Source organism: Pteropus medius, unplaced genomic scaffold, assembly GCF_902729225.1.
Source record: "Pteropus medius unplaced genomic scaffold, Ma_sr-lr_union100, whole genome shotgun sequence".
Taxonomy (NCBI): Eukaryota; Metazoa; Chordata; class Mammalia; order Chiroptera; family Pteropodidae; genus Pteropus; species Pteropus medius.
Window position 1 is genome coordinate 4,052,505 of NW_024345601.1, and position 20,421 is coordinate 4,072,925.

Genomic DNA, 20,421 nt, shown 5'->3' on the forward strand with positions numbered 1-20,421 from the left:
ATATATCAGTTTACTCTCTTACTTTGGAACACTTTTGCTCCTCTTTCTGGGACAAGTAGAAGAATTAAGAGGTTTAAAGGGATTTTTTATCATAGTCAAATGGAGTCAAGGAAAAAACTTGAGAAGCATCATTTTACACAAAAGATCACCAGGCTAGAAAAGACCTCAGATACTTGGTCAGTTTCTCCTATGAGTGGCATCACCCCAGAGACCTCTTCTTTGAGAATTTACAACCTCTCTAATTAACACATTCAAACCCAAAGATTTTGGATCCTCTTCCCAACATTCTATGATTCTATTCAGATTTTGGCTGCTGAAGCTGAGTGACAGGACATGGGGGTTACTGTACTATTCTGTCTGTTTAATCAAATGAGTATGTTTGAAATATCCTATACCAAAGCTTTTTAAATTAGATCATCACAATAATCACGCTAGGACATCAAAATGTGCCTGACCAATCTCATAAAGTGAATCTACCACATAATAAGATGTGACTCCTAATATTCTGCTCTGTCCCAACTGTAAAATTGGAAGTGACACTTTAGAACCCCTGAAATAAAACGTCCATCACATACAGCCACATTTCAGTGAAGCCAGTTACATTCTTAAGGAATCAGAAATCTCTTTCCATTACAATTCAACTAGAAGGCCTGGCTAACTCCAAGGTCCCTCCAGCATTGAGAGAGAATTCCATTTTATTAGCACCTTGCCACAATGAACATTTGATGTTTTTTAATAGTAGGTTTGGTTGTTTGTTTTTAACTAAAAGCATACAATTTAAATAGTAAACTAAAATCAGTCAAACTATTCAGCAAATCTCACAGAATACATGTTTTCAATATTCCAGATCCCCAGAATGGAGAATACAGGAGAGATAAGACCAAAACTAAATTCTCCAAAGTTTACTCATTGTTAGTGATGACCACATAGAGCAGACTACAAGATTCCTCTCAATAAAGCAAAAAAAATCTTTCCATCTATGAATGTCCCAGTTTCAGTGAACTTAAATATTATCTGAAATGATAAAAAAAATTGTTTTAAAATTCCATAAATCCCTGTGTTATTCTATTCCCTATTACTCCAAGGCTATATCCCAGTTACCAGAACAGCTTAGAAATCATTAGGCAGGTTTGAAAAGTAGAATCTCAGACCTAAACACGGGTAAATAATTCTGCTAGGTTTGGTTGTTTCTTCAGAGGATTTTGTTGTTTTGTTTTTAGATTTATACTTTCCTAGGCACAAGAACACATATTTGGTGTGGACTGGCTTTAAAGATATCTGGAATTATCTGGACTGTAACAATATTGTAATTCTGCCAACAAAAATAGAAAAGACTAGAAAACAATCTAAAATTCTTCATTAAAAATTTTTAAGTATCTTCATTATCTTGGTTTGAGTTTTTAAAAAGACTACCTTATCTACATTAATCATCCGGACCCCGGATATTCAACTAGACTACAGTGATCATGTGATGACTAATGGTTGGGTGGCTTGGTCCACAAGAAATTAGTGGGAAGAAGAAATATTTCATCCTGAATTTTATACATTTTCACCCCATCCCTGCAGGGTTCAGCAGGTGAAGAAGAGGGGTGTCCTGGGGTGGGGAACGTTCTGAAGCTGGTCTGGGGACTGGTCACGTGGGTATACACAACTGTCAGAAATCCATATGAACTCATATCTGTGTATCTTATTGGGAATCAAGCTCCATAAAAATTAGGAAATGGGCAAATTTAGAAAATGAACAAAATGGAAGATTTAAAAATAGAGCGTTGGGAAGGGGGTGTTCTTGCTCCAGAAATGCTCCCTACATGCTGTTTGTGCACTATTCCATTGAACAGCGGGCCATGGAGATGCTCGGAGGTTCTGCCACCCTGTACTCAGGACCAAAAAAAAAAAAAAGATAACAAGGCGCGTTTATCGCGAACCCAAACAGGAAACCCTGAGGCAGGAGACGCGCTAGGGCCCATCAGGCACATGGACAGCGCTCCGGGGCCATAGCGGCGCCCAAGCCGACCCGTACTCGAGGTTGCGGGGGCCGAGATCGCGCAGGGGCCGCAGGCGACAGAGCGGCCCCGGGGACCGTGCGGGGAAATCGACGCGGGGGCGGCTGGGGACTGCCGTGCGCGGGGTCAGGGGCGGCTTCTCCTGGGCCCGGCCCCGCCCGACTGACCTGTGACGCTGGCCCGGGTGACGCGCTGCACCACAGCTTTCATGGCGGCGGCTGGGGCGAGTAGGGCGGCGCCGCGCTCCTTCCAACCTCGCGACTCTGCGAGCGGCTCTGCGGCCAGCGCCCTCTGCGGGTGGCACCGGGAAGCGCGCCCGGCGGCCCTATCGGACCAGGTTGGTGATGGCCCGCTGTCGACCACGCCCACCACAGGTCGGGCCCGCCCACGTCGGGCGCGCCTACCTGACCTCCCTATAACTCCGTTCACCCAGGGATAGGCCACACCCTATTCTCGGGCCTGCTCCACCCACAGCTGGGCCTCGCCCGACCCCGCGGACCCCGACCCCGCGGACCCCGACCCCGCGGACCCCGACCCCGCGGACCCCGACCCCGCGGACCCCGACCCCGCGGATCCAGACCCCTGCCCAGACTCAACTCTCCCCAAACCACTTTCTGCACGTTCTTTTCTCACATTCCCAAGCCTGAGAGCCATCATCCCTAAATCCCAACCTTGCCCTGAATCCTAATCCTAATTGTCCTTCCTTCCGCTTTTCCATCCCTCTGCCCCCAAATCCTCTCAATTGTTTTTCCTTTGTCTCCCTGCCTCAGTGGCTTCTCAGCAACCAGGCAGAACAGGAGCTGCTGCCTAAAATAGCAATTTATCTATTTAGGTAGTTATTTGACTTAACCATGTCATGGTTAGTGCAGAGATGCATACTGTAATTCTTTAATTCTAATCCCCCCTGTAATACAAATATTAATACTTAGACCTCACAAGGTTGTTAGATTTAAATAAAATAGACTGTTAAAGTGCTTAGAAAGCTGCAAAGAACTAAAATTATTATCACATCCTCTAATAGCATTGGTGAGTGGAGAATATGGTTCAGGATGTGCTACTTGAAAATATGGCATCTTGTAATATTTTAAGCTGAAAGAATAAGGGAAAACAGTAAAAGCAGGAAAATCATTCAAACCTCCTGACCCTTCTCCCTTGGAACAGGTCATAAAACCCTTATGTGAGAGATGCCATCCCTACACCTGGAAGGAATAGCATCCTATCTCTCAAGAACAAATAGGCTTTGGGAGGTCTCCCCCAGTTTGCTACAGTTATCTCATACTCCTTAACCTACCTTATTCCTCCACAACTCCCCACTACTCATCAAATCTAGCATAAAAATACTCAGGTCCAACTGTTTCTTCAAGTCTTCATTTCCTTATGAAGGCTCCAGGGTCATGTATTGATTGACTGAGTTGTCACGTGTAAAACTTAAATAAATGTGTGGGCTTTTCTCGTGTTCATCTGTCTGCCAGTTTAATTTTCACACCCACCCAGGGACCTTACAAGTGCTAAGGAAAACTTTTCCTTCCCCTACAAGAGAAAGCATTCAAATAAAGAACAAGGAACAGTCATTCAGCCAGAAAAGATAACAAACTAGTGTGCTTGAATGTTAACACTACACACTAAATTATTTTAATGAAGTGGCCAAAGTTAACCTCACCAGTAATGAAACAAACATCACATACTCCCTGATACTGCATTGAGAAAGACTGTATCAGTTTTGTGGTATTTCTACCAAAAATGTTTAAACTGCATTGGGGTAGGAAGAACCTCTCCTCTACTGTCAAGTTTTTAGCTGGTCTAATAATCAAATAGACGTGAGCCTGATTAACGAGAAAATAACCAAATTTAAAACATATATATGTGCAGGAACCACACAAACATGCGAGAGTCAGAGACCTCACATGCATAAGAGGTTCAAAGATAGAAAGGAAAAATGAGTATATGAGATATGCTGAGCAAGGGATGAGGTAAGGTGTCTTGGGGGCTTCAAAGGGTCTTTGCAGGGAAAACAAATGTTTAGTAACTAGTAGTTTGCCCTGCCCTATAGATAGGTCAAAGGAGGTTATCTCTGATAATCTCTTAATTATGGTCAAAGCCCCAACTTAAATTCTTCTAGGTAGTTAAGGGAAGGGCGGAAGTTTCTCTTGAGCCCATGGCTAAAGTTGCCTTTAGCTCTAAACAATCTACATACCACAGAAGTACATGTTAGGGTGACTCTTTCTGAAATCCCCCAGTTCCTTTGAAGTTCCTTTGAAACTTCCTTGGAAGTTTTACATTCCAGAAGTTGGGTTGATAAATCGCTCTATATCTCATTAAACCAGTCTCAGTCTTGAGAAAAGTTCAGTTCAGTTAAATAGTTGTGTCTCATTTCAGGAGGAGGTGATGCTGGTGGGCTCCCAAAGTTAGACCTCTGATGCAAGCAATCAGGTATTTAATAAGAGGCATCTCTATGGAAACAAAAGAAAATCAAAGGCTAATGATCAGAACAGACTATAATCTCAGTTTCTGAGTTCTGAAGGCAGGCAATTGAGAAGATTCTTAGATGTGTGTCTCGAATCATCTTCAGAGGAAAGCAGTTAGTCTGATAGATTCTCCTAGTCTGCAGTTTGAATGTTTCTAATGTTCTTCCTGCAACAGGCACGAAGATTGTCCATATGTGAGCTGCTGTGGTGATTGCTCTTAAGTCTTGTTGTCCAACTTTAGCTTGCATGGCCTTGGGAACAGTGCAGTTTCAGTTCTCAGTGATTCCAAGTCAAAGGATGGAAGTAAATTGGAAATAGTTTGGAGTCACAGGCAGACATTGGAGGAGCTAGAATTCAAAATCCAGTCCAGTTTATAAGTAGAAAAAAAAAAAAAACTCAAGATAATGAATAGCTCAAGAATCTAATATCCACAAAGGTATAATTTCTATTGAAACATAATTTTTGTCTCAAAAATCACTCCAATTTTTACCAAAGATAGCCAAATTAAGACTTATTTGCAAAATAAGTCATTTCAATAAATTCGGCCTGGTTATTTGTGTAAATCCAGTAAGAATAGTAATTAACCACATAGGCTCTTTGAAAACTGCTTTGCTGGAATTTTTCATAAGGAATTTTCAGATTGAATTTTAAAAGGCCTCTTGAAGCCAGAAAAGCCAAGGCAAGGACTTGCCATTAGATGATGCCTGCAATACCTAGATTTGGATAAGTTCCTCTCTTCTCGAGCTCCCCAAAATATTCTGAGGTTCCTGCATCTGCCAAGAAAGGACTCTTTACTCACCTGGTAAGGCTACTGGAAACCTTGTAAGGCCAACATTTCCAAGAGTTTTTATTATCTCCCATAAGTCAATCTTAAAGCTATCTGGTCATATCTGAGTCTAGGCATGTCTCTCTCAAATATGACATTCCAGTGAAAGCCTTGTTAGTATAACTAGTTTCCAACAGTATCCTGTTATAGAACAGATTCTTATTAAACTTGGGCTAATAACAATATTGCCATGAAAATGAGAACACTAACTGCCGCGTTTCCAAACTCTGGAGGGATCAAGTAGGGAGAAATAGACAAATGTTTTAATTCTGCTTACAAAGGTATAATTTACCAAATTGCTCTAAGTCTAGCAGCTTTAGAAAAAAAAAATTCCTTATATCTGAAAATAAAAGTTAAAGAACCAGCAATGTTTCAAACAAAAAGTTATAAAAATTTAGTAACCATTCTCATCAGTTCATTCAGTCCTGTATAATTGGAACTACTTCTGCTTGAATCGTTTTTCTATTAGTTCTCTCAAACTTGCCTGATGATTGATGATCGGGTCAGTGATAATTCCCGAGTTTTCAAGGCTGTCATGGCTTATATGATTTGCTCTATGAAGTGGGTTCCACAGTCACTACAGATTGTTGAAGGAGTACCCCAAGTGGGAAACACATTTTTTAAGTTTTTTTTGCCACTGAGGGTATCAGCCTTTCAGTAAGGGAAGGATTTACTCCATCTGAGAAACAGATATATTGATAACCCATACAAAATAGCTGTCTTGGGTTTCATTTAATTTACAGACATTGTTTATTATATACCCTGGAAGTTTATCACTTATTTTATAATGTTTCTCATGCAATTTAACATATAAAATAAGAATAATTAGTTTAAAAGTTTCTCTAAGGAGAGAAAACAAATCTTTTGAGGTGTTCCAGGGGCTGTTCTAGAGGCCCTTCCAAATCAAGACTCTATTTATAATTTGAACTTGGGAAATTTGTCAAAATATAACAAAAGTTTTGGACGTTTGACTAAATAGGATCATAAATCATTATGAAGCAATATTTAATCATCCACTTAAGCAAAGTGACAATAAGATTTCAAAGACAAATATAGTTTACATAATTGTTAGCAAAATTTAGTTCTTACTATTGAAGAAATTCAGTTTTCTCATCAAGGACCAGATTAAGACAATGTAAAACACAGAAAATTATTTTAATAAAATAATCTTTGCTTTCTAGATAGAAAACTGATTCACAATTATCAGTTGCAGACCAATAGACCTAGAAAACTTTGTCCTTTTTAGCAGAGAGCGAAAACCAAACTCTAATTTTACATCAGCTTACTTTTGATATTTAAATTCACTTAATTTCAATCTTATTCAGCTTGACCACTCATAAAATTTCCTTTCTCAAGATTCCTTTTTCATAAACTTTCTTTGACTTTGTGTCCCTTTTAGTGTGTCACGTTCTCTTACCCAATCAAGACCAAATTACTTCACTTCCCTTAACGAAAACACATTTCATACCTTTTTTTCAAACCAAATATATCCTATTTTTCTTGTATATGTAGTTGTTTTCCCTATTATTAGTTTTTGTACCTTTAATCACATATATAGGAATTCTTAACTTTTACAAATGTGAATTTCTAGTAAAACTAAGGAGTAAGCAAATTGTGAACTGTTATGTCAGTATTCTTTTAAATTTATAAGCACATAATTTCTAGAAATATATATTTCCTCATAGCACAAAGAAAATTTTTAATGTGGCACAACACGTTTACAAATAGACCTAAGTATCTTTAGTTCCTCTATTAAGAAGCAAAAGGTAGATAAACTTATGTTCAGTAATTAATGTTTCAGTATTTTATCTTATCCGGAAATGGTATATTCAGTGAACATCCATCATTTCATTTAGATAGCAAAACTTTAGTTTCGAGTTACCAGAGACTTAGGAAGCCATTTTTAAGGGCACATATGTCAACCTAAGAACATCCAAACTTGTAGAAAATTTTTATAGGAGTTTACTAGTTTATTTGAGTCCAACAAAAGCAGGCGGGCTCATTGAGTGGCTGGCTACATTCTAGTTCCTGGTACCAGGCCCTCCTAAGACTACAGCATACTCTGCTTTAGTTCCGAGCTGTCTATACACATTTTTGATAAACACCCTGATTTAAGATCACTTATATGGGTTTGTTACTTGCAACCAAGTAACAAGTTGCAAGTTGTACTGTACTTCAGTAGCTCCTTGGGTACTACTGGTACTTGGCAGCACTGTACTTCAGGAACCATGTTGTCCCGACTTTGTGTCCCCTGTATCTAGAATACCGGTAGCTGTAACTGGGGTTTAATCCATGCCTGCTGAAAATGAGGAGTATCTTTACTGGTCCTAAAGAACAGGTTGAATCTATTTAATTTGGGAGTTATTACCTAATCTTAAATGGAACACTAAAGCCATGTCTGACAGCAATATGAAAGACATATAAATTTCGTGAACTAGTTTCAGAAAAGGGAGATTGTAGAAGCTAAATGTCACTTCGACCTTTCATTCATGAAGTATAGAGGAACACCTTTTGAATATGCAAGTTTACTTTTCTACAAGGAAATATTTATCGCACATTATTAGTGATTATATTTTACAGCAAAATTAAATTAAATACACTTTTCACAAACATAAAATGGAAACCAAGGCATCTATCAAATGTATATGCTGAACCAAAGTTCAGAATTAAGCAGTTAATCATGATTCTGGTCCAGGGCCACCGGTCCATGATTTCCAAAAGTTGAGGATCTTGTCAGTAATTGGAACAAAATCTTCTTTATATGTGACAATGGTTTCCACATAAAACCCTTTTGGGAGTTCAGTTATTTCATTTATTTCACCACCTTAAAAAACGAAATGTGAATTATTAACTTTTAACTTAAACAGCAGTCATTAAAATTATTAGTAAAGTCTTGGAAATAAACTAAGGTAAGAATTACTTTGCTCAGGTATTTCATTTGTTGAGACATCCTTTTGCTCTACTTCATCACCTTTAAAAAAAATATAACACCCGAATTAATAACTTTTAATTTAAACATCAGTCATTAAAATTACTAGTAAAGTTTTAGAAATAAAATAAACTAAGGCCAGAATTATCCCCACCCCCATCAGATTCTTGACACCAATTTCTTTCTGTAAAAAAGAAAAATAAATAAAACGTGACCACTACAGACACTGAAATGCTTTTAAACACTCAATACTGGACATGTGTACTTTCAGGCCACTGATAATCTTCATCACCAAATGTAATCTTCAGCAATTTTCACATCACAGCTTTACTGAGATATATTTAACATATACAATTAACTCATTTAAAATGTAACATTCAATGATTTTTAGTATATTCAGATCTGTGCAGCCGGCACAACAATCAATTTTACACTATTTTCATCCAAAAAATGAAACTCAATACCTTTTAGCTGTCACTCCCCATCCACGACTCCCCTTCAGCCTCAGGCAACCACTAACCTACTAGAAGTATCTATAGATTCCCAGCATATTTTTAAAGGCTAAGGGATTTCCTTTTCCGCCCAGTAACGGGGATGGTTTTAATAACACTCCTTGGTTGGAGTGTTATTAAGTGTTGAAACTCCTTGGTTGGAGTGTTATTAAGTGTTGAAACTGCTCGCCAAAGGTAACGAGGGATGTTACAGAAGCATCACCTCTTTTAATCAGCATCCAGTGTCTTTGAATTCCATCTCGAACCTTATAGATTCTTCATACTCTGAGTATAGGGATGGCCTCATTCAATAAATAAGCAAGATTTAGTTAAGAAGGTTACGAGGTAGCTCCTGGCAGACTCCACTATAACGAATGACTCTAAGCAACAGTTCCCAAGTTTTGCAGAATAAACTTGGGGATGGAGGCACACCAAAGCCGCCAGTATGACCCCTGGGTACGCCCCACCGAAGGCTGCACGGCGGGTGAAAGGTCTCGCAGGAGAGCCGTACCTGATAACTTGCTCTTTTTCCCACCTAGGAAAAACAAGGAGCCCAACAGGGTCCAGGCGCCCAATGCGTACACCGCTGACATGCGCCGGTACCAAATCACAGCCTGATCCGGACGCATGGCGCCTCTCAGGGAAGGACTCGATCCTCCGAAACCAGGGCTGAGGCGAGCCTTCCGGTCGCCGAGTCGCAGCCGCCGCTGCCTCCAATGGAGAGCGGCCACCGGCCCTGCTTCCTACGCTGGCCCAGATGCATCCTGGGGCCTGTAGTCCCGAAAGTCACGCGAGATATTGGACACAAGTATGGAACCTGGGGTCGGCTGGCTTCCGTGCTTTGCTGCGAATGCACGACCTTGCATACGGAATGACCTACCAAATGACAAATTCTCTGAACAAACTTCTCATTTGCAAAATGGTAACGTCTGCCTTAATAGCCTTCACATGTTCTTTGTAATGGTTAATTCCATTCCTCCTCTAGCTCTCAGATTCGCGAATTTACCTACCACCTGTCTCAAACCGCAACTCATGTTTCCGATTTCCCCTTCTGGAACCCTGTCTGGGTTAACCTTGGGTCCCTCCACGTCAAAGCTAATCCCTCCATTGTGCTGTGGGCCCCATTCTTTACTGCTTCCTCCGGAGCCTTTCCCATTAATTACACTCTAACTATCCCTCTGCCACCTCCCACACATTTTCATTTTATTTTTACTCTTTATCATACAAACGAGCCCATATCTCCAAAAACAAAAACAAAAACCTCTCCTTTGACTGTCAATCTTCAGCTTTTCTCTTACCCATATACATTTCTACAAAGCACAGTCTACCCCAATAGACCAAACAACCTGAGAGCAAAAGTGATGTGCTTGGCACACAGTGGATACTCAGTAAATTGCCATATCTAGTAACTACTTTTCAGCCATAATCAAACTTGATTTCTAAAGCATTTAAACCACTGACCCCACCTGCTCTTTTTATGGCTTCAAAAACATTTTCATCGGGATCTCCATATCCTTCAGGGTTCTTTTTACTTTGCTCATCCTCTAGAAGTTGGTGTTTTGCCAAATAACTCTGCGGATCATTGCCCGAAATGTAAAAACTAAAACTACAAACCTAGAAGAAAACATAGGAGAAAAATCTTTGTCACCTTGGGATAAACAAATATTCTTAGAATACAAAAAGCACGAAACAAAATAAATATTGGCAATGGAATATTTCCAAAATTAAAAGTTTTGCTCTTAAAAAGTTAAGAAAATGAAACAAGCCACAGAATATTCGAAGTTAAGAAAATGAAACAAGCCACAGAATATTCAAAATATATATATTTAGCAAAGAACTTGTATCCACAAGATACAATGACCCTCACAACTCAACTATAAAAAGACAATCCAAATAAAAAGCAGGCAACAGATTTGAACAAACACTTGACAAAGGAAGATATATAAATGGCCAATAAGCACAGATACATCATTAGTCATCACAGAAATGTAAATTAAAACCACAATTGGAGTTTACATACCTATTACCTACCTATCAGAATGCCTAAGAATTAGATTGAGAATATAAAGAGTTGTAAAGATTTGAAGCAATCAGAACTCTTAGTAATGGTAACATAAAATGTCACAACCTCTTTACGATACTGGCAGACTTTTTATTTAAAAAAAAATTTTCCTATTTCTTTTAATTTTTTATTAAATTTATTGGAGGGACATTGGTTAACAAAATTATATAGGTTTTAAGTGTACAATTCAACAATTCGTCATATGTATGTTGTATTGGGAGTTCGCCAACCAAAATTAAATTTCCTTCTGTCACCATATATTTGACCCCTTTACTCCTATCTACCTCCTCCTTTCCACACCTTCCCTCTGGTAACCACTAATCCACTGTCTGGGTCCATGAGTCTGTTTGTCTTGTTCGTTGCTTTCAGTTTTATATCTCACAAATAAGTGAAATTATGTGGTTCTCAACTTATTTCGCTTAGCATGATAATCTCAAGATCCATGTTGTCACAAATGGCAGTATTTCACCTTTTCTTATGGTTAACATTCCATTGTATATATGTACATCTTCTTTATCCAATTATCTATCAAAGGACACCTTAGTTGTTTCCATGTCTTGGCCACCATGAATAATGCTGCCATGAACATCAGGGTGCATGTATTCTTACAAATAAATGTTTTCAAATTTGGGGGGTAGAAGAGGGACTGCTGGGTCATATGGCAATTCTTAATATTTTGAGGAATCTCCGTACCATTTTCCATAGTGGCTGTACCAATTTACATTCCCACCAGCAGTGTATGAGGGTTTCTTTTTTCCTACAACCTCTCCAACACTTATTGTCTTGTTGAGGATAGCCACTCTAAAAGGTGTGAGGGGATATCGCATTGTAGTTTCAATTTGCGTTTCCCTAATAGCTAGTGCAGTTGAGCATCTTTTCAAATGTCTGTTGGCCATTTGTATATCTTTTTGGAAGAAGGGTCTCCTCAGGTCCTCTGCCCATTTTTTAATCATTTTTTTAAATTATTTTAATACTGGCAGTTTCTTAAAAAGTTCAACTACACCTGCCATACAACTCTGGTATTTCATTCCTATTTAGCCAAAAGAAATGAAAACAGAACATCCCCACAAAGACATGTATAGATATCCACAGAGCTTTATTCATATGAGCAAAAAATGGAAACAACCCAAAAATCTACCAACTAGTGAATGGATAAATGAAACGTGGTATACTACTTGGCAATAAAAAAAAAAAAGGAACTACTGATACATGCAATTGCATGGGTGAATCTCAAATGGACTATGCTAAGTGAAAGCCAAATGCAAGAGAAACCAGACATAAAATTCTAGAAGCAAACTAATCTACAGTGAGAGAAAACTGCCTACTAGTTGCCTAGATGTGGAGAAAGGGAGACTAAATAGTACCTGAGGAAACATGAGGGACAATGGACATGTTCTTGTATGTTGACGGTAGTGGTTTCATGGATGTACTCAATGTGTCAAAACTTACTGAATTGTACACTTTAAATGAGTGTAGTTGTTATTCCTCAATAAAGTTGTTAAAAGTAAAACAGAAAAATCAGTATCCTGTTCCAAGCTTGCTTTTCTCACAGCAACTTTGTTATTTTGTTAATGACTCTCAAATCTACAGGTTTCTCCCGAAAGCAAATCCACATCACTGCCAACATGCTGGGTATTTCCAGTTATATCCCACAAGCTCCTTAAACTCACAATGTCCAGGATCCAAGTTATTAATGCCACCCCCCAATAAGAAACAAACCTTCCTTTTCTGTATTTCAGAGGATGGAGACATCACCCAAGCCAGAAACCTAGACTCATCCTCTCACCTAACAACCCATCTGTACCCTCTGTCTGTAAACTCCTGCCTCTGTTCAGACCTCTCTTGGATTCCAGCCTTTTCCTGTCCTGTCACTCTCCTAGAGTTTCTAAACACATAACTCACAACTTCACACCTTAAAAATCAGAGGTTTTCCTTCCCTTTAAGATGGAGTTCAGAGTCCTCATTAGGCACACAGGGTTCCAGGTCCTCCCTCTTGGGATGGCTGCTCTCCACATTCTATCTGGAATTAGCTGTCTTCTATATTGGCCACCCAGTGGTGCCCCCTCCTCCCCACAGCACCATAACTCACTGTAACTGGAGAGAACAGTTGAGCGAGCTGGATCATCACATCTTCTGTTCATTTGAAACAGAAGCCCAAGGAGGAAAGGTTTCGGCCTTAATCTGTATAGTTTTATGTACTCTTCCATATAATGTATCTCAATGAAAAATTATATCCAGAAAATAAAACTCTATGAAAAAGGTACAGAAAACAAAAGCCCTTGGCATTTAAAATATATCCATTTAACACCTTAAGATAGGAAACCCTCCCAGAATGTAGAGGCAAAAAGGCAGTACAAATTCAAAAGACAGACCATCAGAAACAATCCAGATGGTCCAACATGCAATTAATGGAGTTCTCAGCTTTACTTTTTACATAGCACTCATTCTAATAAATTATATAATTTATTTCCAATTTTTTTTTTTTTTATTGTTGGCCTTCCCTTACTAAAACATAAGCACCATGAGGGCAGGAATCTTTGCCTTATTAGCTACCTTCCCAGTGCCTAGAAGACTACTTCATACATAGCAAATACTTAAGAATTATTTGTGGAATGAATGAAATAGTTGTTCTGAAAAGTTATTAATGAGCAAATTATTTCAAGCTTAGAATTGTATACTAGCAAAGTTGTCAAGTATGAAAACGAATGAGATTCAGTGAATTGAATTATCTTTTTTTAAGGAAAAGTCATTTAAGATGTCAAAATGAAGAGTAGAAGTAATTCAAGAGTCCAAACAAAAAAAATCCCTGGATGACAGCTGTTATGGCAATTGGCTTATGTTTAAAAGGAACACCAGAGATCCTTAAAAATACTCCATTCCATAGAAGCAGCTGAAATTCCTTAACATAGAAAAAAATCTTTCAAAAACAAAAATTAGAAACTCTAGGGAAAACAGCAAATATAAGAACCCGAACAGGAAGCAAACCAACCTGTGAAATGCTAGAATGCAAGAAAAGTGATTTTGTCATTAGGAATGTCCTTCGACTGGCATAAGAACTGGGACATCAAACCCCTGGATAAAAATGTAATGCTATGTGACTCGAACATAAACAATATTAACATGATCACAACTGTGTAAATAATCTTTATTGGTTTTCAATGTTCAGAATCAACTTTGAGACAAAAGACATAACTATGGTTATCAGCTAGAATGTAAATTTTACTAACCTTGATAATATAAAGGTATAGCTAATCAAAACTGAATGGTAGAAAAGTCATCAAATCCTCATTCTTAAAAATAGGAATTGATAGATATTTGGCTAAAACTGATATACATCAACAACAAAAAGCTTGAAAGGAGAGGTTAAAAGCAGTTACTTCTTTTGAGTAAGTCTAGGATTAGGGAGTGAAGGAAACTGTTATTTGTTATAAGCTCTTTAATTTTTTTTTTTTTACCATGCATATATTACATTTTGATTAAAAAGTTGTACCTGTTAAGTTATTTTACTTGTGCCCAAGATAAATGTATTGTCATTCTGTGAGAGCCGCTTATGCCCATCAGCCACTCTTAAAGTCTACCTGTTTACATGAAATATTATATGTTAGGGACAGTGCCACTCTAGATCACGCTACCTCAAAAAGTTTCACACATTTCAAACTTTTCCTTGGTGTTAACATTTAGACAATAAATGAAGATTAAATTCAGGAAATATCTCTTGCAGGAGGAGTCACTTAAAACACACACACTCACACAAAGACCTCAGAAAATCAAATTTGTATTAGCATTATGTTAGCCAGTGCTTTCTTCATCCAGATTTATTTCCTTTATATGGTTTTCATCTAAGAGAGTTGCCAAAACATATTACCTCTGATTATATATAGATTGTCATGTTAGGATACAAACAGCAGATAAACATTTACAAGTACCAAAACATTCATGACTTTATAATATGATGTAAGAAAGGGGGCACAGATAAGAAGAACAAATAAATTATAACCTTAAGAGTTACATGTAACACTTCTTTTGATTATTTATTAAAATCCACAAAAAATGAAAGGAATGTCATTGAGCCTTTATAAACAATTGTGAACACAATTGACAGTGTTTTCTTCAATTTCCTGCTCACATCCCCAGCTTAAGAGGCACTGGAGACAGCCAGCTTCTTCAAATGATCCATGAACACCTGCAAGCTAACGTCGTCAGTCAGGATGGGAGCTCCCGTTTCCTGAAATTTAATGACAAATTTATTGGCAATTATCTTAAAAACTGTTTAGAATTCATGAGTTATTAAGGACTCAGAATATTCACTAGTGTTGTCCCCTCTTCTATGAGTACTCACACCAACCCCATCCTCTGCCTAGCTAACTAATTCTTTCAAATAAAGCATAAATTCCTCACAAAATCCTTTTCCCTGACCTACTGAGTACAGACCATCACTACCACTAGGACAATTCTGAGCCTATGCTCTTCTACTTCCCCACTCTCCACAGTATTGATGACTTGTCCAGTGTCTGGCTCCTCACAGGTGTAAGCTCCTGGGGGCCTGCACACCCTGCCTCTCATTTTCCCTACTGCTCTGCCACAGCACCTAGCCTGATGTTCTTAAATGCTCTGCTTACATCAGAAGGTTGATAATGGTATATTCACAAATGAGTAAATCAGTATCTCCACTGAACAGATGGATATCTGTACTATCAGAAAATGCTTATGATTTTTTTAATGTTAAGGGAAAACTGAATATAAATCTCAACTTCTAGAAAGATCCCAAATTTGTTCTTTAAAAAAAGTAAAAATATATAAAAGAATAGACATGACACACACATTTTATTTTACCTATCAAGCCAGAAGTAGTTACTCTAGATAGTGGCACTGTAGGTAATTTTAATTTTCTTTTTTACTATTTTTCTACATATTCAACTTTTCTAAAATAAAATTATACCATTATAATTAGAAAAATGTAAGCATGATTAAAATTTTATAAGAAGATTTCTAGGAAGGAGTAGATATATCTTTCCCTATTTCTTCCACTAGGTACAGCTAAAAACCCTGGACATTTTATATAAAACATAAGAAGACTCTGAAAGGTAGAGAGAAAGTAGCAGACAAACTAGGGATCCTAGGACACAAGGAGCAACACAGTGGTGAGTTCCCTGGCTTTTCTTTTTGCCTCATACATCCCAGACTTGGCGCTGATGAAGCTGGCCAATGTCATTAAGCACAGACAAAAACAACAACAAAAAGCCAACTTTCTCTAGCCAAAGAACCAGGGCAGCCTAGTAAAACAGTAACAAGAGACCTCAATAATTCCACCGGAGTGGTATCAGAGAAGAGCAGTTATGGTTCCAGGAATTTCATCTCCAATAGCCAGTAAGAAGTCTCTTGCTCCCACAGGATCAGAAGAGACAACTGGGGAGCCTGGACTTCTACTCTCATATGACTATAATAAGATGTCCCTCCACCACCCACTGGGGTGGTATCAGAGGTCGTCTAGTGTAGAGTCAGCACTTTCGCTATCATCCAACAGTAACAAGGCCATCTCCACAGCAGGATCAGTGGAAACCAAGTGGGAAGCTGGAAACCCATCGCACCCAGTAACAAAGTATCACCTCCCCCACTTCAAGTGTCAGTAGAGGCCAATGAAAAATCTGGATTTCTATCTCCACCTGGCAATAATGAAACAATGTCTCCCCTGACCAGCTCTTGCCCTGCTGGAACTGCATGACAAAAAGTCAGCTAAAACAGCAAGTTTACATAGATCCAAAATCTCATAATAAATATGAAAATGTCTATATTTCAACTAAAAATCACTTGTCATATCAAAAGCCAAGATCTCAAAGTGAATGAAAAAAAGAGAGTCAACTGCGGTTAACACCATGTTAGAATTATCTGACAAACACTTTAAAGCAGCCATGATAAAAATCCTTCAATGAGTAATTATGAGCACTTGAAACAAATGAAAAAATAGAAAGCCTCAGAAAAGAAATACAAAGTTTCAGGAAAGAAATGGAAGACATAAAAAAGAACCAAATGGAAATTTTAAAACTAAAAAATACAGCAACAAACAAAATGCTCAGTGTATGAGCTCGACAGCAGAAAGGGAACAAAGAAAATCAGTAAACTGGAAGATAAAATAATAGAAATTACTCAGCTGAAAAACAGAAAGAAAATATATGGGAAAAAAATATACAGGGCCTCAGGAACCTGTGAAACTACAAAAGATCTAACATTCGTGTCATTGGGGTCCCAGAGAGAAAGGAAAGAAAGCAGGCTGAAAAAGTATTCAAAGAAACAATAGCTGAAAACTGCCTAATTTTGGCAAGAGACATAAATATACAGAATCAAGCAGACAAGCAAATTTCAAATAGGCTAAATCCAAAGAAATCCACACCTAAACACATGATATTTTCACTTTTGAAAATTCACAATGAAGAAAAAACTCTTGAAAGAAACCAGAGAAAAATGACATCTTATCTATGGGGGTGTGAGGGGGGGGTGGAAAATGACAGAATTTCTCATCAGAACCCATAGAGGCAAGAGAAGTGGCAAAGTATTTTTTAACTGCCTAAAGAAATATCACCAGAATCCGATATCCATAGGAAATATCCTTCATCAATGAAGGGGAAATCTAAAATCTCAAATGAAGGAAAACTAAGAACTATCACCAACAGACCTATCCTAAACAAATGGCTAAAGGAAATCTCTAAACAGAAAAGAAATGAGAAAAGAAGGAACCTTGGAGTAGCAAAGAGAGATGAAGAACACAATAAGCAAAAATGTGGATAATGTAATAGGCTTTCCATTTTCTCTTGAGATTTATAAATTGTGTTTGATGGCTGAAAGAAAACTGTAATTGATGTATGCAGAGGAAATATTTAACACAATTATATTATAAATGAGGCAGGGTAAAGAAACATAAAGGGATGTTAAGTTTTGTATTCATTCTTTACTTGTACTGGTCATAAAGACAACACCAGCAAACTGTGAGAAGCTATGCATATATGTTGCAATGAAATGCTCTACACTCCAGAGCAACCAGGAGTAACCAGTAAAAAAAGCTACACAATAAACATACTGAAAAATACTATAAACAAGTTAAAATGAAATTCTAAAGAATGTTCAGGTAATTCACAGAAAGGCAAGAAAAAGAAAACAAATGAAAAGCATAAAAAACAAACAAAACAAAAAATAAAATGGCAGGTTTAAGCCCTAATATATCAATAATTACATTAAATATAAATGCTCCAAACATTTATATTTATAAAATTATAAAACTTTAGCATAGCAGATTAAAAACCATGATACGAGAATGTGCCATCTATAAGAAATTCCCTTCGAACATGACAGAAGCAGGTTGAAAGTTAAAGGATGGAAAGAGATGCATCATACGAACATTCATTTTTTTGCATAAAAGGAATAAAGAAAAGAAGGAGTGGGCTTTATTAATGTCAGATAAAGTAGACAGTGCAAACAAAATAATGAATGATATAAGGTCAATCCACCAAGACGACTCAGCAATCTTAACCCTTTTCCCATTTGCCCCCAGATAATTTGCAGATTACAGTCCTTACCTTACCCCCAAAGTTTGCCATAAAATGTCTCTTTTATTATTTTTGCATTGCTCTAGTATACTGATAGTCTTTGGAAAGAATTGACATTCTATTTACAACATTGTTTTTATTAGTTCAATCGCTGAAAATGTCAAATCCGAGAAAACACAGCAGTCCTATGCAAACTGCACTTTTTTTCTCTAAATAGAAAAAGGGCTAAAAATATAGACAAAATTATTCTAAAATTCACATGTAAAGCAAAAGAACTAGAATAGCTAAGACAATTTTGAAAAAGAACAGAGTGGGAGAAATCGGTCTCTCTGATTTCAAGACAGGTAGTCATCAAGACTGTAGTATTAGTAGAGAAATAGAAACAGATCAATAGAACAGGGCAAAAAGCCCAGAAAAGGACTCACACGATTATGACTGACTAATCTTTACAAAGATACAAAAGCAATTCAGTGGAAAAAAGACAGCATTTGTCAACAAATGGTGCTAGAATAATTAGACATCCATTAGCAAAAAATAAAGCTATGCTTCATATCTTACACAAAAATTAACTCAAAATCATGGACTAAATTATAAGCATAAACAAACACAGGTGATCTTTGGGATCTAGGGCTAGGCGAAGAGTTCTTAGATTTGATAATAGCATGATCCGTAAAAGGAAAAATTGATAAAGTGGACTTCGTAGAAATTAAATACTTGTCCTCTGCAAAAGACCCAGTGAAGAGGATATACAGACAAGCTACAAGTGAGAAAAAATATACTCAAATCATATATCCAACAAAAGATATAGTCCTATAGGACTAGTACCTTGAATATATAAAGAACTCAAATTCAACAGTAAAAAAAAAGCAAATAATCCAATTAGAACACAGACGAACGACAAAAATTTCATCGAAAAAGATATACAGATGGAAAAGCAGCACATGAAAAGTGTTCAACATCATTAGCCACTGGGAAAATGTAAATTAAAACCACAATGTAATAATACTACATACCTATCAGAAGAGCTAAAATAAAAACAATACCATATGCTGATAAAGATGGAGAGAAACAATCACTCATACACTGCTAGTGGGGATGTAAAAGAATAGTCACTCTGGAAAACAGCACGGCAGTTTCTTAGACTATCCATGTAACCAAATGACTGAGCAAATGTACTCTTGGATATTTATCTCAAAAAAATGAAGACTCATGTTCATAAAAAACATGAATATTTAAAGGAGCTTTACTCCTAATAGTAAGAAACTGAACAACCCAGATGTCCTTCAAAAGGTGAATGATTAAACAATTGTGGTACATCTATGTTGTATAATACTACTTGGCAAATAAAAAGAAACAAATGATTAATACATAAAACAATCTGAATGAATCTCTAGATAATTATGCTGAGGGGAAAAAGCCAATCTCAAAGGTTATGTACCATATGATTTCATATATGTAACATTCTTGATGACAAAATTATAGAAATTGAGAACAGATTAGCAGTTACCAGGTATTAAGGAAGGGGTGGAAGCAGGAGGGAAGTGAGTGTGACTATAAAAGGGCAACATGAAAGATTCTTGTGGTGATGGAAATATGCCTCTCTACTGTATCAATGTCAATATCCTGACTGAGATACTGCATTACAGTTTTACAAGATTTCCCATTGAGGAAAACTGGGTAAAGCGTATAGGGAATCTCTGTATTATTTCTTACAACTGCATATAAATTTAATATAACCTAAAAAAAAGGTTAATTTAAAAAATGTTGAAAGAAAACAGAGAGAAAAGATTCATTTGAAAGAGACAGAAATGGTTGGAATAATTAGATAAAGAAAGAATCACAGGCTGAAAAGAGGAGGCAAATCAATGGTGAGCAGATATAGATGTTTTTGCCCTGCCCTCTTGGACGAGAGAGGGGAGAACTTGGGGCAATGCTGCTGTCTATGAGAGCCAAATGGAGGCCATACCATGGCATTCTGTCCTCTGGCGTAAATCTGTCATATTATGCTGTGTATTGGAGAAGAGGATCCACACTGAGTAGTGAATCTCCAAACCCAAGCTATGTTCAAAGTTATTTTTCCCAGCAAAATACTAAAGTTATTCTAGTA

General features: G+C 37.4%; 3 protein-coding genes across 9 annotated transcripts in view; all 3 read right to left on the reverse strand.

Moving 5' to 3' along the window:
• DTD1 (D-aminoacyl-tRNA deacylase 1) overlaps positions 1-4,716 on the reverse strand; it is a 144,228-nt gene extending 139,512 nt beyond the window's left edge. Inside the window, exon 1 of one of the 3 annotated variants that reach the window (XM_039874400.1) lies at positions 2,171-2,340. In XM_039874400.1, coding sequence (XP_039730334.1) covers positions 2,171-2,213 — 43 coding nt within the window. In that variant the 5' untranslated portion in view covers positions 2,214-2,340. Of the gene's footprint in view, positions 1-2,170; positions 2,350-4,197 lie in introns of those variants that run through there. The other 2 variants (XM_039874399.1, XM_039874398.1) reach the window with 2 other exon arrangements.
• Positions 4,717-6,025: 1,309 nt separating this feature from the next.
• Positions 6,026-9,427, reverse strand: SMIM26 (small integral membrane protein 26). The gene is made up of 3 exons (XM_039874401.1): positions 9,226-9,427; positions 8,215-8,265; positions 6,026-8,118 (listed from the first exon to the last, which is right to left on the reverse strand). Exons 1-3 carry the CDS (start codon positions 9,341-9,343, stop codon positions 7,973-7,975), a joined length of 315 nt encoding a protein of 104 aa, XP_039730335.1. The 5' UTR covers positions 9,344-9,427; the 3' UTR covers positions 6,026-7,972.
• Positions 9,428-13,902: 4,475 nt separating this feature from the next.
• SEC23B (SEC23 homolog B, COPII component) overlaps positions 13,903-20,421 on the reverse strand; it is a 34,406-nt gene continuing 27,887 nt past the window's right edge. For 3 of the 5 annotated variants that reach the window (XM_039874412.1, XM_039874415.1, XM_039874416.1), the window contains exon 20: positions 13,903-15,001. In XM_039874412.1, coding sequence (XP_039730346.1) covers positions 14,912-15,001 — 90 coding nt within the window. In that variant the 3' untranslated portion in view covers positions 13,903-14,911. The remainder of the gene's footprint in view (positions 15,002-20,421) is intronic. The other 2 variants (XM_039874413.1, XM_039874414.1) reach the window with 1 other exon arrangement.